Source organism: Nelumbo lutea, chromosome 2, assembly GCF_056320005.1.
Source record: "Nelumbo lutea isolate HS-2025 chromosome 2, American lotus-T2T, whole genome shotgun sequence".
NCBI lineage: Eukaryota > Viridiplantae > Streptophyta > Magnoliopsida > Proteales > Nelumbonaceae > Nelumbo > Nelumbo lutea.
In genome coordinates this window covers 54,598,637-54,613,399 of record NC_142685.1, presented here as the reverse complement: position 1 = coordinate 54,613,399, position 14,763 = coordinate 54,598,637, and the positions used below count along the sequence as shown (strand labels likewise).

The 14,763-nt window shown below is 37.6% G+C and overlaps 1 protein-coding gene across 1 annotated transcript; it reads left to right on the top strand.

Annotated features, from left to right (window-relative positions):
* Positions 1 to 7,520: 7,520 nt before the first annotated feature.
* Positions 7,521 to 9,637, top strand: LOC148870788 (aquaporin PIP1-2). The gene is made up of 4 exons (XM_088972521.1): positions 7,521 to 8,123; positions 8,200 to 8,495; positions 8,796 to 8,936; positions 9,064 to 9,637. Exons 1-4 carry the CDS (start codon positions 7,793 to 7,795, stop codon positions 9,154 to 9,156), a joined length of 861 nt encoding a protein of 286 aa, XP_088828647.1. The 5' UTR covers positions 7,521 to 7,792; the 3' UTR covers positions 9,157 to 9,637.
* The last annotated feature ends 5,126 nt before the right edge of the window (positions 9,638 to 14,763 follow it).

The window sequence follows — 14,763 nt, the reverse complement described above, 5'->3', positions numbered from 1 at the left end:
TTCGTTTTGCAAATATTTTTGAGACGAATCAAATTAACATTCTTCTGACATAGCAAAAAACAGGGAAAGAAAATCATGGCTTGTCTGGATGCTATCCTAATACTGTATAAGCCTTTGAGAAGATAATAATGTTTAAAGATTGTTCCCTTTTAAAGTGTTCTGATGAATGGCCGTGCATGGGAAACATTTGATAAAAATATAAATATAGGGGGTTGAGTGGTTGACGATTTGATGGAGTATCACACATTAGTGAGCAAGGATTAAAATATTGATTGGCGTATTGTATCTGTGTATTGGTGGACTCCGAAATGGATGGTATAGATACACATTAAAATTGGGAGAATGACTGTTCAGCCCACTCCAGAATTCTTAATACCATCGACCGTTAAGTTGGATGAATCTTGATAGTGAATTGATGCGAAATCTACGGGCAGAGAGACTGGGGGTTGTAATTTCAGATTTTTGCGAGTGCAATATAATTTTTACTTAAAGTTTGGGAATAAAACCCATTCCTCTCTCATGCGTTTTATAAAATATAAAAGAAAAAACCAAGAGACGGCATTTCCAAAAGGCTGGGAAGTACAAATACATACAAAATAAAGGTTTTACACACTACATGTTGGGTACCTGGTATTTGCTGAAGAATCTCGAAAATGAGCATGTGGAACTGTGAACCTTTGCTTGGTTCCCGCAGCTGAGATTACCTCCCCAGAACACCCCTGGATCTGGGCCGGTGGGTTCCCTTACCTTCACAAGAAGGGCTAAACCTTGCTGTGTGTGGCTTAGATGAGAGGAGAAACCTATGGACTATGGTCTCTGCAGTCTGCACCGGTGTTATGAGAAACTCATCAAGCAAAGGCCCTTCAAGTCTTCAACCATCAACATGACTGGTTTGGCGTACCAAGGATGGGGATTCCAAATTCGAGACCTAACACATTATTTCACACCACTTGTCCCACTCAAGATAATCTAAATGCCGCAAAGTAAACGCAGTAGTTTGAACTTTGAAGATGGATGACAAAATGTGTCTTGGCTTATATATTTATATAAAAGTTGAGTGTGGGCTGTTGCAGACACATCACACATGACTAAGTTTCCCCACTCTCAGATAAAAAGTATACCAGCAGTATTGATGATTCTTTTTTAATCACAAATCAGACCTAATTTAGTCGCCCATATAAAATAAAAAACCCAGCAAGCTCAGAGTTGGATATCACATGAAATATACGTGTATAAAATATGAATAATTGCCTCATTGAAGAAGGGTTATTAGTTAGTTAAAATAAAAATAAAATAAATAAACTGATCAAATTTGCAAATCCGAGGTATGGGCATATTACAAATGGTTCTAAGCATTATCTTCTTTTTTTTTTTTTCTTTTTAACTAAAAAAGAGGATCGATGGATCAATGGGCTTAGATCACCTTGGGCTGCATCCTTAGATATGTTGATCATAGTCCAAAGTTCCCGTTTTCTGGAAAGTCAATATCAACAGTCATAACAGCCGCCCATCTTACCACGAGTTGTATGGTCACTGTTTGATGGCCCACCCATTATCAACTTCAACTTGCGTCATCAACCCAATAATAAATCAATTTGAATTTTGAGATGAAGTTTAAAAGGGTATTCATCAGCATATACATCACTAGGTGAATAGAATTTGGTTTGGACGGTGAAAGTCGGTCCATAAATGCTTCGATTCAGTGTACAACTAACTGTACATGTCATCAACTTGAAGTCGTCCACCCATTGCTGATTGCTGGAGAGTGAAGACTCCCAGCACAGAGAGAGAGAGGTATTTGGTTGACATAGAAGACAAATCAAAGCCCTTTCCACTACATAATAAATAGTAATAGTATAATATATTCCTTCACTTACCACAGATTAGTACACATCATTACATGCTTCCTTCTTCAGTCTTACCATGACTAAATTATTTATTCATATAAATTTTAATGGATTTGGTTGTGTTGAGCTCGGCCTTGAAATAAATACGCCAATGCTCAATTATTATTTCCTACACAGTGTACCAACCTGATTAATTAATTTTTAAATCATTTGTTCATCAAGGATATTATAAACATTTACTTAAAACATTCTGTGACATTCTGTGCAATTACAGGCATGATATTGATTTTATGGGCCATTACTTGGTGTAATTAAGGGTATCCATTGGACCAGATTTGATCCAGTCTAATTGGGTTCAATGAATCTATTACAGATGGAACAAGTCAAATCCAATCCAATCAATACTCAGAACCATTTTGGATCTGTCCAATTCAATGCCTGGACCATCCAATCAATCTATTCAAGATGGTTTCTGGACCATCCAATCAATCTGTTCAAGATGGTTTTAGTTTAGAATGGTTCCAATCCAAATCTACATGGTCCATTGATACCTGTATTCTTATTTTCTATAAGTGGATCATCCGACCCAGTTCAATATAAATCTATTGCAGATGAACCAGGTCCAATTCAATCAAATAAATACTCTGGACCCTGAAGTCTGGATTGGTCTAATACAATGTCTTATTGGTCTGTCCAATCCATCTAAATTGGTCCAACTCCAACCCAAAAGCAGTCTAACACCCTGGATGTAATGGTAAAATCTGGGACCGACAAACATGAGAACGGAGATCAAGTTTGTGGATAGCCACAATGGTAACTCTAATTATATTAATAATCATTCATCAAACCAGTATTTTATAAATATTAATAAAATGTATAATTATTTCTTTAAATATATACAACATTTTAATTCTTCCATAAGGTTTAATGTTCTTGATGAATTTTTGGAACTTCTATGAATTTCCCTAATATATTTATGTGTATCCTAAATTCTCCCATCATATTCATTACTATCCAAAATATATTGCAATATGATTAATAAATTACATTATCATTATTGTTCCGGTTGTCCATATTTTAAACATTGAGTATGAGAAATTGAGTTGCATGAAAATGGCAAATTCAGAGGGATACCTGGTCAAATATTCTTATCTCATGGTTATGGATGAACCGACCTATTAGAAAATTTTGTAAGCTCTCTCCATAATATTTATGTGTGGCCACTATAGTTCGGGTAGGAGCAGTTTTTTTATACTAATAAACTATATTTTCTTGTTTTGGAAAATTATTAAATTAGATTATCTACTTAATAGATTTGTTGAATCAAATTTGTTTATTTAATAGAATAGAATATGGAATTTATCTTATCACCATAGCTCAGCTGACCTGGAGGAGGCCATGCAGCACAGACAAACAGCCTTATTAATTTTTTTTTCTTTTGTTTGTTGAGATGGTAATAATGGCGGAAATTTATAAAAAAAAAAGACCAGAGACAAATTCATACGTAAAAAAAAAAAAATAAAAAAAAAAATGGAGAGAGAGAGAGATGTATTATTCAGCACCGCCCCATATATGTTTGTCGGGAAAGGAGGACTTTTGGTCCAACAGACTCCGGATATCACAAATAAGACAATGGACGGCTACGACAACCAATGAAGCGTGAACACGTTAGTTGTCTACCAGCAGCAGCTGACATATTCCCGAATGATTGAGATCGATACCCCGTTAACGTCTTGTTCATTTGTACTTGGTATTGGCACAACATCCAAATCACCAAAGGCCTGCCCATTCCGGTCCGCTTTCGGAAGAATTCAATTTTATTTATTATTTTTTTCCTTTTTTTTTGTTCTCGGTAAAGAATATTAACTCACTTCTGTTTGTGTTAGTTATGAGTAGGGGTGGACACAATCATGTTATTTGAGATCAATATATGAGGTGAATTGCTAATTGAATACATCTCAAATAAAATGATGCTCAACTTGTAAGTTCGTAAGTCGAAATTTTTTATATCATATATTTAACTATATATATAATATTTAGCTTTTATATAAAATTTGGCTTACTATTAAGATCAAACCAAATGAAGCTTTAATATGTGAATTTTTTGAGTGGAATCGAATTCGAATTAGTATCTCTCATTCAAATCGAACTCAAATCCTAATTGAATTTTGCTTGACTCGTATTCTCGAAGCTAACTGGAGTCCAAATTCAAACTGGCTTGATTGGTATCCACCCCTAGCCATTAGGCTTATAAGGGTGCTCATATGGTTCGGCTAACAAAACCATAGGCCATTTTTATAAACCAAACTAGTCTTTTGATTTTTGGATAACCTAAAATCGAAACCAATCAGCAGTTGAACCGTTTGGTTCTTTGGTTTTTTGTTTTTTTTTTTTGAATTTTATAATATATTATCAATCAGATTTTTTTTTTTTTTGTTTCGGATTTTTAAGAGCACCCCCTAAAAATTCGTAGTCCTAAAAGCTCAGTTTGGAAGGAGTATAATGCAAATACGTAGAATGTAAATACATACAAACTAATACAAAATACAAGGTTTTGCACTCTACCTATTTGCATTTGTACTCCTTCCAAACTGAGCCAAAGAAACACTTAATTATTAAAAATATCAAAAAAAAAGAAATACTTAATTATAAAAAGTGGTAAATTAAAAATAGGTACCTTATACTTTGAGGGTAATAATTGATAATGTGAGGGTCATTCACTCACATTATAATGTGTGATAAAATTACCAAAATATACATATACAAATTTTGAACACATGTCTAAGCTCTTTCTCATTGCAATTAGTACATCACCCTCCCTTTAATCCCACAACCTAGTGGTAGTGGGATTAGCTCACAGGTCTCCATCCCAAGGAGTCATAGATCCTACCAATTGAGCCACTATTAGTTGGCTATAACTTTGATTTATTATTAATGCCTCTATTTTATTATCATCAATCAACAAGTTTATCACAAATACTTATAAACAAGGATAGTTTTGGGGTTTAGGAATGTTTAAAATTGTACATAGCTTCACATGTTACAGATAATTGGTGGAATATTAATGACGGACCGAGATGTTTATTTTTGGTAGTTTGGGGTATTCAAATGTTGCATATAAAAATTTAGGTATTTATTTATCATGATCATGGTTTTTAAAATCGACCCGAAGACCAAATTGGTCATGAGTCTGATTATCAGGCCAAATAGTTCAATTGTTCGACCCAAATGATCAACCCGTTCTGATAAAAAATAAAAAAAAATTAAAAAATTTAAAAAATGAAAACCCAGTCAAAACCATTTAAACTGTTTGAACGATTAACTGCCCGAATCAACGGTTTGCTGACCAAAATCAACGGTTTTAAAGGAAAATCGGGTTTTAGGGATAACCGGAACCAATCACCTGATTGATTCCTGGTTTTTCCGGTCCAATCCGATTTTGAAAACCATGACTACGATCCCATGTATACCACCTATTTGTAATCTACCCTAAAAAAATTCAGCAAAAAATGGCCATATGCCTTTACCGAAGGGCTAGCATTTTGTTTGTATTTTATTTGTGTAGGGTCCAAAGCTCTCTTAATAAGAGTAAAAGACTTAAACCCCCTTAAGGTTTAAAATAAATACTTATACCACCCCCTTATGGTTTCAGAATGGACCTAGACCTCCTCTGTCAACAAGATATGCTGTTATATTTAACATATTCAATAAAATAACATTTTTGCCCTTTAAGTTTTAAAGAAAACCACCAACTGTAACTAAGGAAAAATACAGAACATAAGAAAGAAGGATAAGGCTTACAAATCCAATGAGAATATCATCTATCTCGACCAACGCTTCCATATGTTTTGAGAGATTAAAATCAAATAAACGTTTTTGAATTATAAACTATGTCATGGCCTCTATTACTTCAAAACCAGGCATGTTAGTCCATTATTCGCCCTTCTGATTTAATCATGGCGAATTTGATGAAATAACATCATATTATTTTCTTTGCTTGTTTTTACATATTTACTACTATCATATTCTCCAACTATAATTCTAATTCAAGTATTTATTTATTTTGATTTTTTAAGGTTTTTTTTATGCCAGAATAAAGTTTAGAGATGGGTAAACTTGAGTTTTGAAAAAATTAATCAATACATAATGTGATGTACAAACGAATCTGGATGGAGTATTAATGGAGGAGAGGTATTTATCCAGTGACTTCACTCAATAAGGGAGGTTTTAGTCTGATTTAAAACTTAAAGCTCCATTTGGTTTGTGGGATGGGGATAAGAAAAAGGGAATATTTCAAAAATATTCATTTTTCTCTCATTTGTTTTGAGGGAAATAGAGGGATGGGATGAGAAAAATGTGGGATGTCAGGCCCCAAAATCATGGAATCGGAATCGCATCAAAACTGTAGGACTCCAGTGGTAAAACTTAAAAAATTTTTGTTACCATCGAACCGGCAAAGAACCACTATTACAGGCCTTCTTCACCAGATGCTAGCAAGGAACCAATGTGAGGGGCAGTGGCAATCTGTGAGGGATATGCGGCAATCTCCCTCCATTTTCCTCTTCTCTCTTCTCCCTCACCCTCTTCTTCTTCCTATTCTTCCCGTCTTCATCCCTTTCTCTTCTCTTTTCTGTGAGGGGCAACGGTGATCTTCGCTAGATATTGTCTCTCCCTCAATCTTCATCTTCTCTCTTCTCCCTCATCATCTTCTTCTTCCTATTCTTCCCGTTTTCCTCACTTTCTTTGGTCGTTGTTGCAAATCTCGGCAATGGCAATCTGCTTTCTCACTACTCCTATTCTTCCTGTCATCACCAGATCTGCTTTCTCAACTCTCGTTGCTGCAACTCATGGAGATTTGCTTTTTAAACTCCAGCAAAGAACCAGCCCGTTACAATATTTTTCCTATTATTTTCCCATATACAAAAAAAAAAAAAAAAAATGAAATGGTAAATTTTTTACATTTTCCCATCCCACTCAAATCTTCTCCCAACCCAATACAAAATTCTGAATGACAGTTCCCATATTTTACTAGTAGCCCCTATAAACCGCACTCTACACATAAATTTGGCATCAATTCACGGTAGGATTCATCCCCTGTGCGGTGGGACTACAAAATTGACTTAAAAAGGATGTTTCAGGTTTAAGTCTTTTACCCTTTTATTAACCTAAAAGGAAGAAGGTTAGGTTATAGATAGATAAAAGATACGACAAGGTCATCCATGGGCATGATTGATTCGTCCATTGCGGGCCCTAACCCAACATTTACATTTTGAATGTTGTGTGGTGATCAGCGTAACACATGGCGCACCCTTGTTATTGCCCGGAACTTGTATCCCACTCCTATCCCTATTTGTATGTGTCATTTTTTGGCAACTAAACACCTCTAAACCACATATATATAGATCCAACCCTTCTATTTTTTGACTTTTTTGTGTTTACAATAAAAAAAAATGGAAAAATGGGGACATTTCGGTGAACTCACTTACTATCCGTTTAAATCATGACCGGCGACATGACAAAATAGCCACGTCCAGTCAAAATTTCTGGGCAACACATGGCCTTAGTATCCACCATTAAAAGGAGCATCTCCTCTTAACTTAAGAAGGAGACAAAGTTTCGTTTGAAATGCGATATATAATTAATAAAACATTAATAAACAATTTAATTATTAGTAAAACAGAGAAGAACCAAAGGAGCTGAATAAATGGTCGGTCGTGGAAATGTGCTAAATAAAACATGATGGATAAGTGCAGGATTGTTGGTCCCCACCTTCCGCCCGGTCCGATCTCTGTTTCGTCTATCCCAGCTTTCTGCTATAAATCAACCTGGTCTTCTCCTTCACCCAGACCATCTCCTACTTTTCAATTGTCGCTCACTGGAAGCTTGTAGAAGAAAGGAGGAGCTGTATCTGAATTCTGATCAGAGAAACCAAGAAAACAAGAGGGATGGAGGGCAAAGAAGAGGATGTCCGAGTTGGAGCCAATAAATACTCTGAAAAGCAACCTATCGGAACGGCTGCTCAGAGTGACGACAGGGACTACAAGGAGCCACCACCGGCACCCTTGTTCGAGCCCGGCGAGCTCTCATCATGGTCGTTTTACAGGGCCGGCATCGCCGAGTTCATGGCCACTTTCCTCTTCTTGTACATCACCATCTTGACCGTGATGGGTGTGTCGAGGTCGTCTAACAAGTGTGCTACAGTCGGAATTCAGGGCATCGCTTGGGCTTTTGGTGGCATGATCTTCGCTCTCGTCTACTGCACTGCTGGCATCTCAGGTACTACTTGTGTCTCCAAGTTCAATTTGGCCTGGTCGTTAAACTCGGCATACATATCTAACCGATGATTTGGCAGGGGGTCACATAAACCCGGCGGTAACGTTTGGGCTACTGCTGGCAAGGAAGCTGTCGTTGACCAGGGCTCTGTTCTACATGGTGATGCAGTGCCTTGGTGCCATCTGCGGTGCCGGTGTCGTCAAGGGATTCCAGAAGACCCAGTACGAGATGCTAGGTGGTGGTGCCAACGTCGTGGCTCATGGCTACACTAAGGGCGACGGCCTTGGAGCCGAGATCGTTGGTACATTCGTCCTTGTCTATACTGTCTTCTCCGCCACCGATGCCAAGCGTAACGCCAGAGACTCCCATGTCCCCGTAAGCCTACTCTCTCTCTCTCTCTCTCTAGAAAAAAATCGTTCTGATGGGTTGAGTGGACTCGGTTTCCTGAGCTTTTTAACGGTTTAAATAACCGGACTAATGAATTAGCCTCAGTCCTCAGCTCCTCAGTCGCGATAAGAGAGCGACGAGCCAGGATTTAAGCGGTTCATATGCGGTTTTTTCTAGGAGCCGGCTATCTGGAGCCATTGGATTCGATTTAATCAGTATTTGTGATGAATGGTTGGGACTATTGAATAGATGTTAATAATGAAAGTGGAATTGTATGAAATGGAACAGATATTGGCACCGCTACCGATTGGATTTGCAGTGTTCCTGGTGCACTTGGCGACCATCCCAATCACGGGAACCGGTATCAACCCGGCTAGGAGTCTGGGTGCTGCTATCATCTACGACAAGGCCCACGCTTGGCATGACCACGTAAGAAGCTGCTTACTTGCTTTATTAATTGAAAAATCTTGTTGTTTCTGTTTCTGTAATGGTGGCCATGTGAATCATGATTCTTTCTTCGTTAGTTTGATTAAAATTTGGGTTATAAATGATGCAGTGGATCTTCTGGGTGGGACCTTTCATTGGAGCGGCACTTGCAGCCTTATACCATCAGATCGTGATCAGGGCAATTCCATTCAGGACCAAGTGACGATGCTTTAATTCTTCAGAGAGGATTGAAATGGAGTGGTCTGTTATCTGTTTTTGTTTGTTAATGGGGTTTCATTTGCACGTATGAAGGTTTCTTTTTTGTTGTTTGGATGTGTATGTATAAAGAATTAAAGAGTAGTAGCGAGTGTCAGTAATCGCAGGGTCTTCTTCTTCCTTGATTGAAGGGTTGAACACAGATGGTGGTAGGAGTAGCGATCGAGTACAATGGAAAGTGGACTAGTGGAGTGGGTTGGGGGGCCCAAAGTGTGTTGTTGATTGCGCACTCTTTGTCCGGTCCAGACGTCCAGTGTGCCTTTTGTTTTGTGTAGTAGGTTTTAAGTGGAGGGATGGGGGAGTGGTCAGTTGTTGGCGAATGGCGATTATGAAGAAATTGTACAGTGTAAGACTTTTAGAAAGTCCAGCGGTCCAAACTGTCTTTTATCTTCTTCTAATAAGTTATTTATTATTGTTGTTCTGGATCATGGGCTTTCTTTCAGTCAGATACAACAGTTAAGAATGCCCAGGCTTGGGCCAAATAATTTTGATTTTTGAGTTGAGGCGCAACAGCTTTCTTTACCTTTACACAGTTACAGCCCGGATCAGAAAAAACAAAAAAGGCGGGCTACACACTACATAACATAGGAATATAGGATACGGGATCCCCCAACCCAAGCATCACAGCACAGATCACACATACAAACATAATAATCAAACCACCGATCAGCCCCTTTTAAGTAATAGCGCTCCACTGTGAACAAGTCAAGATGGGAATATTGGACATTCAAACCCCATTTGATACAAATCTCAGGGGAGTGCATCCATTAATGATATAAATGGTATTTCAATTAAAAAAGATCAATTACCAAATTACAACTTTGAGTCACTCTCGAGTCTCGACTATGATGTTTTTGTTTCTGACAGATTTTGCAATAGCCTAGGGCCTAGCCCAGGCTTCAGTGATATTAAACGCATAAAAACCTGAATCCGGATTGGCTCCTCAGAGTGTGCTTTATTTGCAATTGTACGTCGCGGAATATCTTTCACATTTTTATTTATGGGGAAATATTCTTAATATATGGCTGCAATAGCTACAACGTATTGTGATGGGGGGTTGGTGTGAGCTATACGCGCTGTTAAGAACAAATCCCATTTCAGAATTCATCCCTTCCCAATGAATCACAAGCTAGACAATCCCTTCCAAACCAATTTTGATCAGGACTCAGAATGTATACGTGTGATGGACCGTAAATCAAGGTGCTGGTTTGGACCAATCTTCCGGATAGTAAAAGCCTACTTCCATTTCTAACATTCATATTTATGCTTTAATGTTTGATTGACTACAAACTATATTCTGCACAATATTGGCAGCGTTGAAAGCATGAAACAGAGATTCTTGAAAACAAACAAAAATCGAATACGAATACTAGAAATGGAAGTAGTCTGATTTAGTTTAGTTTAGTCAAATAGTTGGAGACATTCATGATTGTTACCACTGGTATTCTCTCCCTTTAGTTGTTTGAAAAAACAAAATAATAACAAAAATAACAGCCCATGCTGGTTAGGAGCTTTCTGCACATGGATACATTATCATTAGTGTTGGTGTGGGGGTAAAAAAATATTTGCAGTCAATTTTATTTTTTTCACAAATAAATACCAACCGAGGACTGGCTCGTTGGTTTGTTTCAGGGTTGACACGGAATCAATCGAATCCAAAAGGGGTCAAGGGGAAAGTTATTAAGCCCAAAAGTAAAAGTAGAGATGAAAGCTTGCAGCGCTTTTGATGGTCGGCATCGCTGAGCAACTTGACTATTGTAATCTTGAATAGAGACTATGTCATTCAGATCGCCCATTAATATCCATGGAGTGTCAGAACTGTTTTTGGGCAACCATAAACAAGAAGTAGGTCGCATGAAGAGTGTGAAGGTGCATTTAGAACACGGACACGGATAATGTGATTGGCCAATTGCTTACACTGATTCAAAGTGACGATACCTTAACTTTCTAGCTAGTCTTTGGCTTTTATCAAAAGTTAATTTTGTTTACGAAATGAATATTAATTCTGGATTTTCAGAGTTGCACAGCCTTCTCCACTGGCTTTGTGTTTGAGGATTATTACATCATCGACAATTCCACACAAGAAATTTCATGATATAGATTCAAGGATAATATAAAGAAAAAAAAAAAAAAAAGGTCGAGAGTAGGTTGTATTAGAGAGTGAAATTGCTAAATGAGTTTGAAGTTAAAGTGGCAAGAATTGTAATTTCTTTCCTTCTTCAAGTAGACGTGTAAAAGGAAATTGGAGCAAGGTAGCAATGCAACACGTGTTGAACTCAAGAACCACTTGTTGAGATAGGCAAGTGCATGTTAGTGACCTGTTTAACATGCAAAATTTGCTATGCCAGATGCATTCCGAGTCGGACTCGGATTCACTACCGAGCCTTTCCTCTTGGCTGAAGACTTGGAGACGACGACAACTTCACTTGGATTCTGCATAGCACTACTAAAGTTGTAGATGCTGCCCTCTAAAGAAATTTACAGGCTTGATGCCAGAAAAAGCTTTACAAGCTTGACGCCAGAAAAAAACTTTACAGTCTTGATGCCGGAAAACCTTACAGATGAATGGCCAACAGGCCAAGTTGAATAATAAAGTAGAGAAAAGACTTTACAGACTCGATGTCGGAAAACCTTATTTGGATGATGACGATGACATTAATACTATCTGTGAAATCTTGAGTGTAAAAATCTGGCCAAGTTTACAGGCTTGATGCCGGAAATCCATAAACTAATCCATCACCCCTTAGCTAATGTGTCGGCTGTGTTTGATGAAGAATTGTTATCATTATTCTTGGGCTACATTAATTGATAGTTTCTGGACTTTACCCTCTATAATAAATACTTCATTAGATTAGCTGTGTAATCTAATGTGGAATTTTGATTAATAAGCAGGATATTTCAAATGTATGGATATGGACCTGAGGAGTGAGGACCCAACATGGGCCGCACCTCTAAGTATATCACGCAGAAATCCTTTATCAGAACCGGGGGATACTTCTCCAATCTTTATCAGCCACGTTATCCTGATTATCCTGATGGGTAGGTCCCATGTATGTAGAGCTGGTGTGATACAATGCATCACAGTTAACCTAGTATTATTAGTACAACTGTAGAGGATATAAACTCTAGTTTGCCTGCATAAGGAATAGCGATATCTGATCGTTTTCGGATCACCTGCCAATAGAATACGTTCTAAAACCCTATCAAGATAATTTGACACCGCGCATCTCATGTATGACAGGGTTCAACTTTTATGGTGGGTCTAAGTCTTATGATGAGATGTATAAATTATGTTGATTGGGGTGAAACGTACTTTGTTGATAGGACATCCCAATTAAAGGGATGCAACTTGGGCAGTCCAGGTTGGGAATTTGTTAAACTTTGAATGGGCCCAGCCTAAAAGCTCGGGCCAAATGCGGTGTCAATTTTTTTAAGAATTAGCATAGGGTCCTGCTTAGTAAGGGCTGGAATGGAATTGTAACATTGTTATTTTCTATATTAAAAAGGACAATGGTTTTTTAATAAGAAACTTGTAATTATAAATAGTCAATTCTTGAAACTCATATAAAGATTTAAAAGAGATCATCATGTGCTCATTTTTTAAATATTGCTTCAATAAAGCATCTCATGTAAAAGAATATGATGATATAGTGATAGTTCTGAGTTCTACTTTATAGTTGTCCTTTGTTTTACATCGAGAACTCCCAATTGCTCCAAGCAACCGGTTTTGTTTTACTCCAAACCTGGTCCCTAGTAAAAAATTGTTGAATCAATCAACGACCCGTTGACCCGAGCGGTCAAATCATCGACCCGTTGACCCGTTCAATGGTTTTTGTCCATTTTTTTATTATTTTTATTATTTTTAATTTTTGTTGTCGGAATGGGCCATCCGTTCAAACCGTACAATCGAACCATCGACCTGGAAACCAGTGCAGAACTGTTTCGTTTCAGAGTCGTTTTTTCTAGATGTCAATAATTAGACGAAATAACTTTGTAATCATAATCATGAGAAGGGTGGGCATTTCAAGAGGTTCCAAAACCTTGAAAGATAAATCTAAAGTGACATACATATAAAAAAATTGGCGATAAATCCACCAAAATGAAAAAGCCAAGGAAAAAAATTAGAAAATCGAGTTCAAAGTTCCTCTTTGAGTCGGAGCTAAACATACATGCAACCAAAGAAAGAGACAAAGCATATCGTCTTATAAGAATAAAAAAACAACATTGCATAAGAAAACCCAAAGAAATAACAAAAAGGGAAGAAATAAAATGGTGGTAAACCCTAGATTGTACACGCTCGAATAAAGCCAACAGTAGAAGAAACCTCTGAATAGTGAAAATCCAAAAACATAAAAAACTATGGTTTTCGAACCACCATTGACCCGGGCGGACGGACATTTTGGCCCAGGAACCGTCTAAGCAACCGGTTTCGTTTTACCCCAATCCTGTTTCCTAGCCAAAAACCGTTGAATTGGTCAACGACCCATTGATCCGGGTGGTCGAACTATCAACCCGTTGACTCATTCAATGGTTTTTTACCATTTTTTTTTATTTTTTTAATTGGGAACCGTCTAGGCAACCGGTTCCATTTTATCCCAATCCCGATCCCTGGCCAAAAACCATTGAATCAATCAATGACCCATTGACCCATGTGATCGAACCTCGACCCGTTGACCCGTTCAATGGTTTTTGGCCGTTTTTTTTTTTATTTTTGTTGTTAGAATGGGTCATCCGTTCAAACCGGATGGTGGAACCATTGACCTAAAAACCGGTGGCTAGAATGATTCTGTTTACAAGTCATATGGGTCATACACTTAAATGACATAACACGTATGATGTCGCTTAATGGACTTCGCACACTTAATTTTTTGCCTATAATTTTTGTTGAAGAAGAAGACCAAACAAACACAAAAAAAAAGCAAAACAAAATCAGAAAATGAAAAAAATGAACATACTGCATACATTCAAATAAAGCCAACAATAGAAAAAATATTTGAATACTAAAAATCTAAAAGTATAAAAAACCATGGTTTTCAAACCGCTATTGACTCGGACAGATGGACATTTCGACCCAGGAACCGTCTAGGCAACTAGTTCCATTTTACCACAATCCCGGTCCCTGGCCAAAAACCGTTGAATTGATCAACAACCCATTAACTCGGGCGGTTGAACAATCAACCCGTTGACCCATTCAATGGTTTTGACAGATTTTTTTATTTTTTTTTAATTGGGAACTATCCAGGCAACTGGTTCTGTTTTATCCCAATCTCGGTTCCTGGCCAAAAACCGTTGAATAGATCAATGACCCATTGACCCGGGTGGTCAAACTATCGACCCGCTGACCCATTCAATGGTTTTGTCTACTTTTTATTTATTTTTAATTAGGAACCATCCAGGAAACTGGTTTCGTTTTATCCCAGTCCCGGTCCCTGGCCAAAAACTGTTGAATCGGTCAATAACCTATTGACATGGCGGTCAAACCATCAACTTGTTGACCCATTCAATGGTTTTTGGCTATTTTTTTATTTTTAAAATTTTTGTTGTCAGAATGGGC

What these genes read in the sequence shown, in the direction of transcription:
- LOC148870788 (XM_088972521.1), top strand. Translation starts at nt 7,793, where the DNA reads ATGGAGGGCAAAGAAGAGGATGTCCGAGTTGGAGCCAATAAATACTCT. An exon ending in CCAGAGACTCCCATGTCCCC is followed by an intron (nt 8,496 to 8,795) that starts GTAAGCCTACTC and finishes GAAATGGAACAG; the next exon opens with ATATTGGCACCGCTACCGAT. An exon ending in CCCACGCTTGGCATGACCAC is followed by an intron (nt 8,937 to 9,063) that starts GTAAGAAGCTGC and finishes TAAATGATGCAG; the next exon opens with TGGATCTTCTGGGTGGGACC.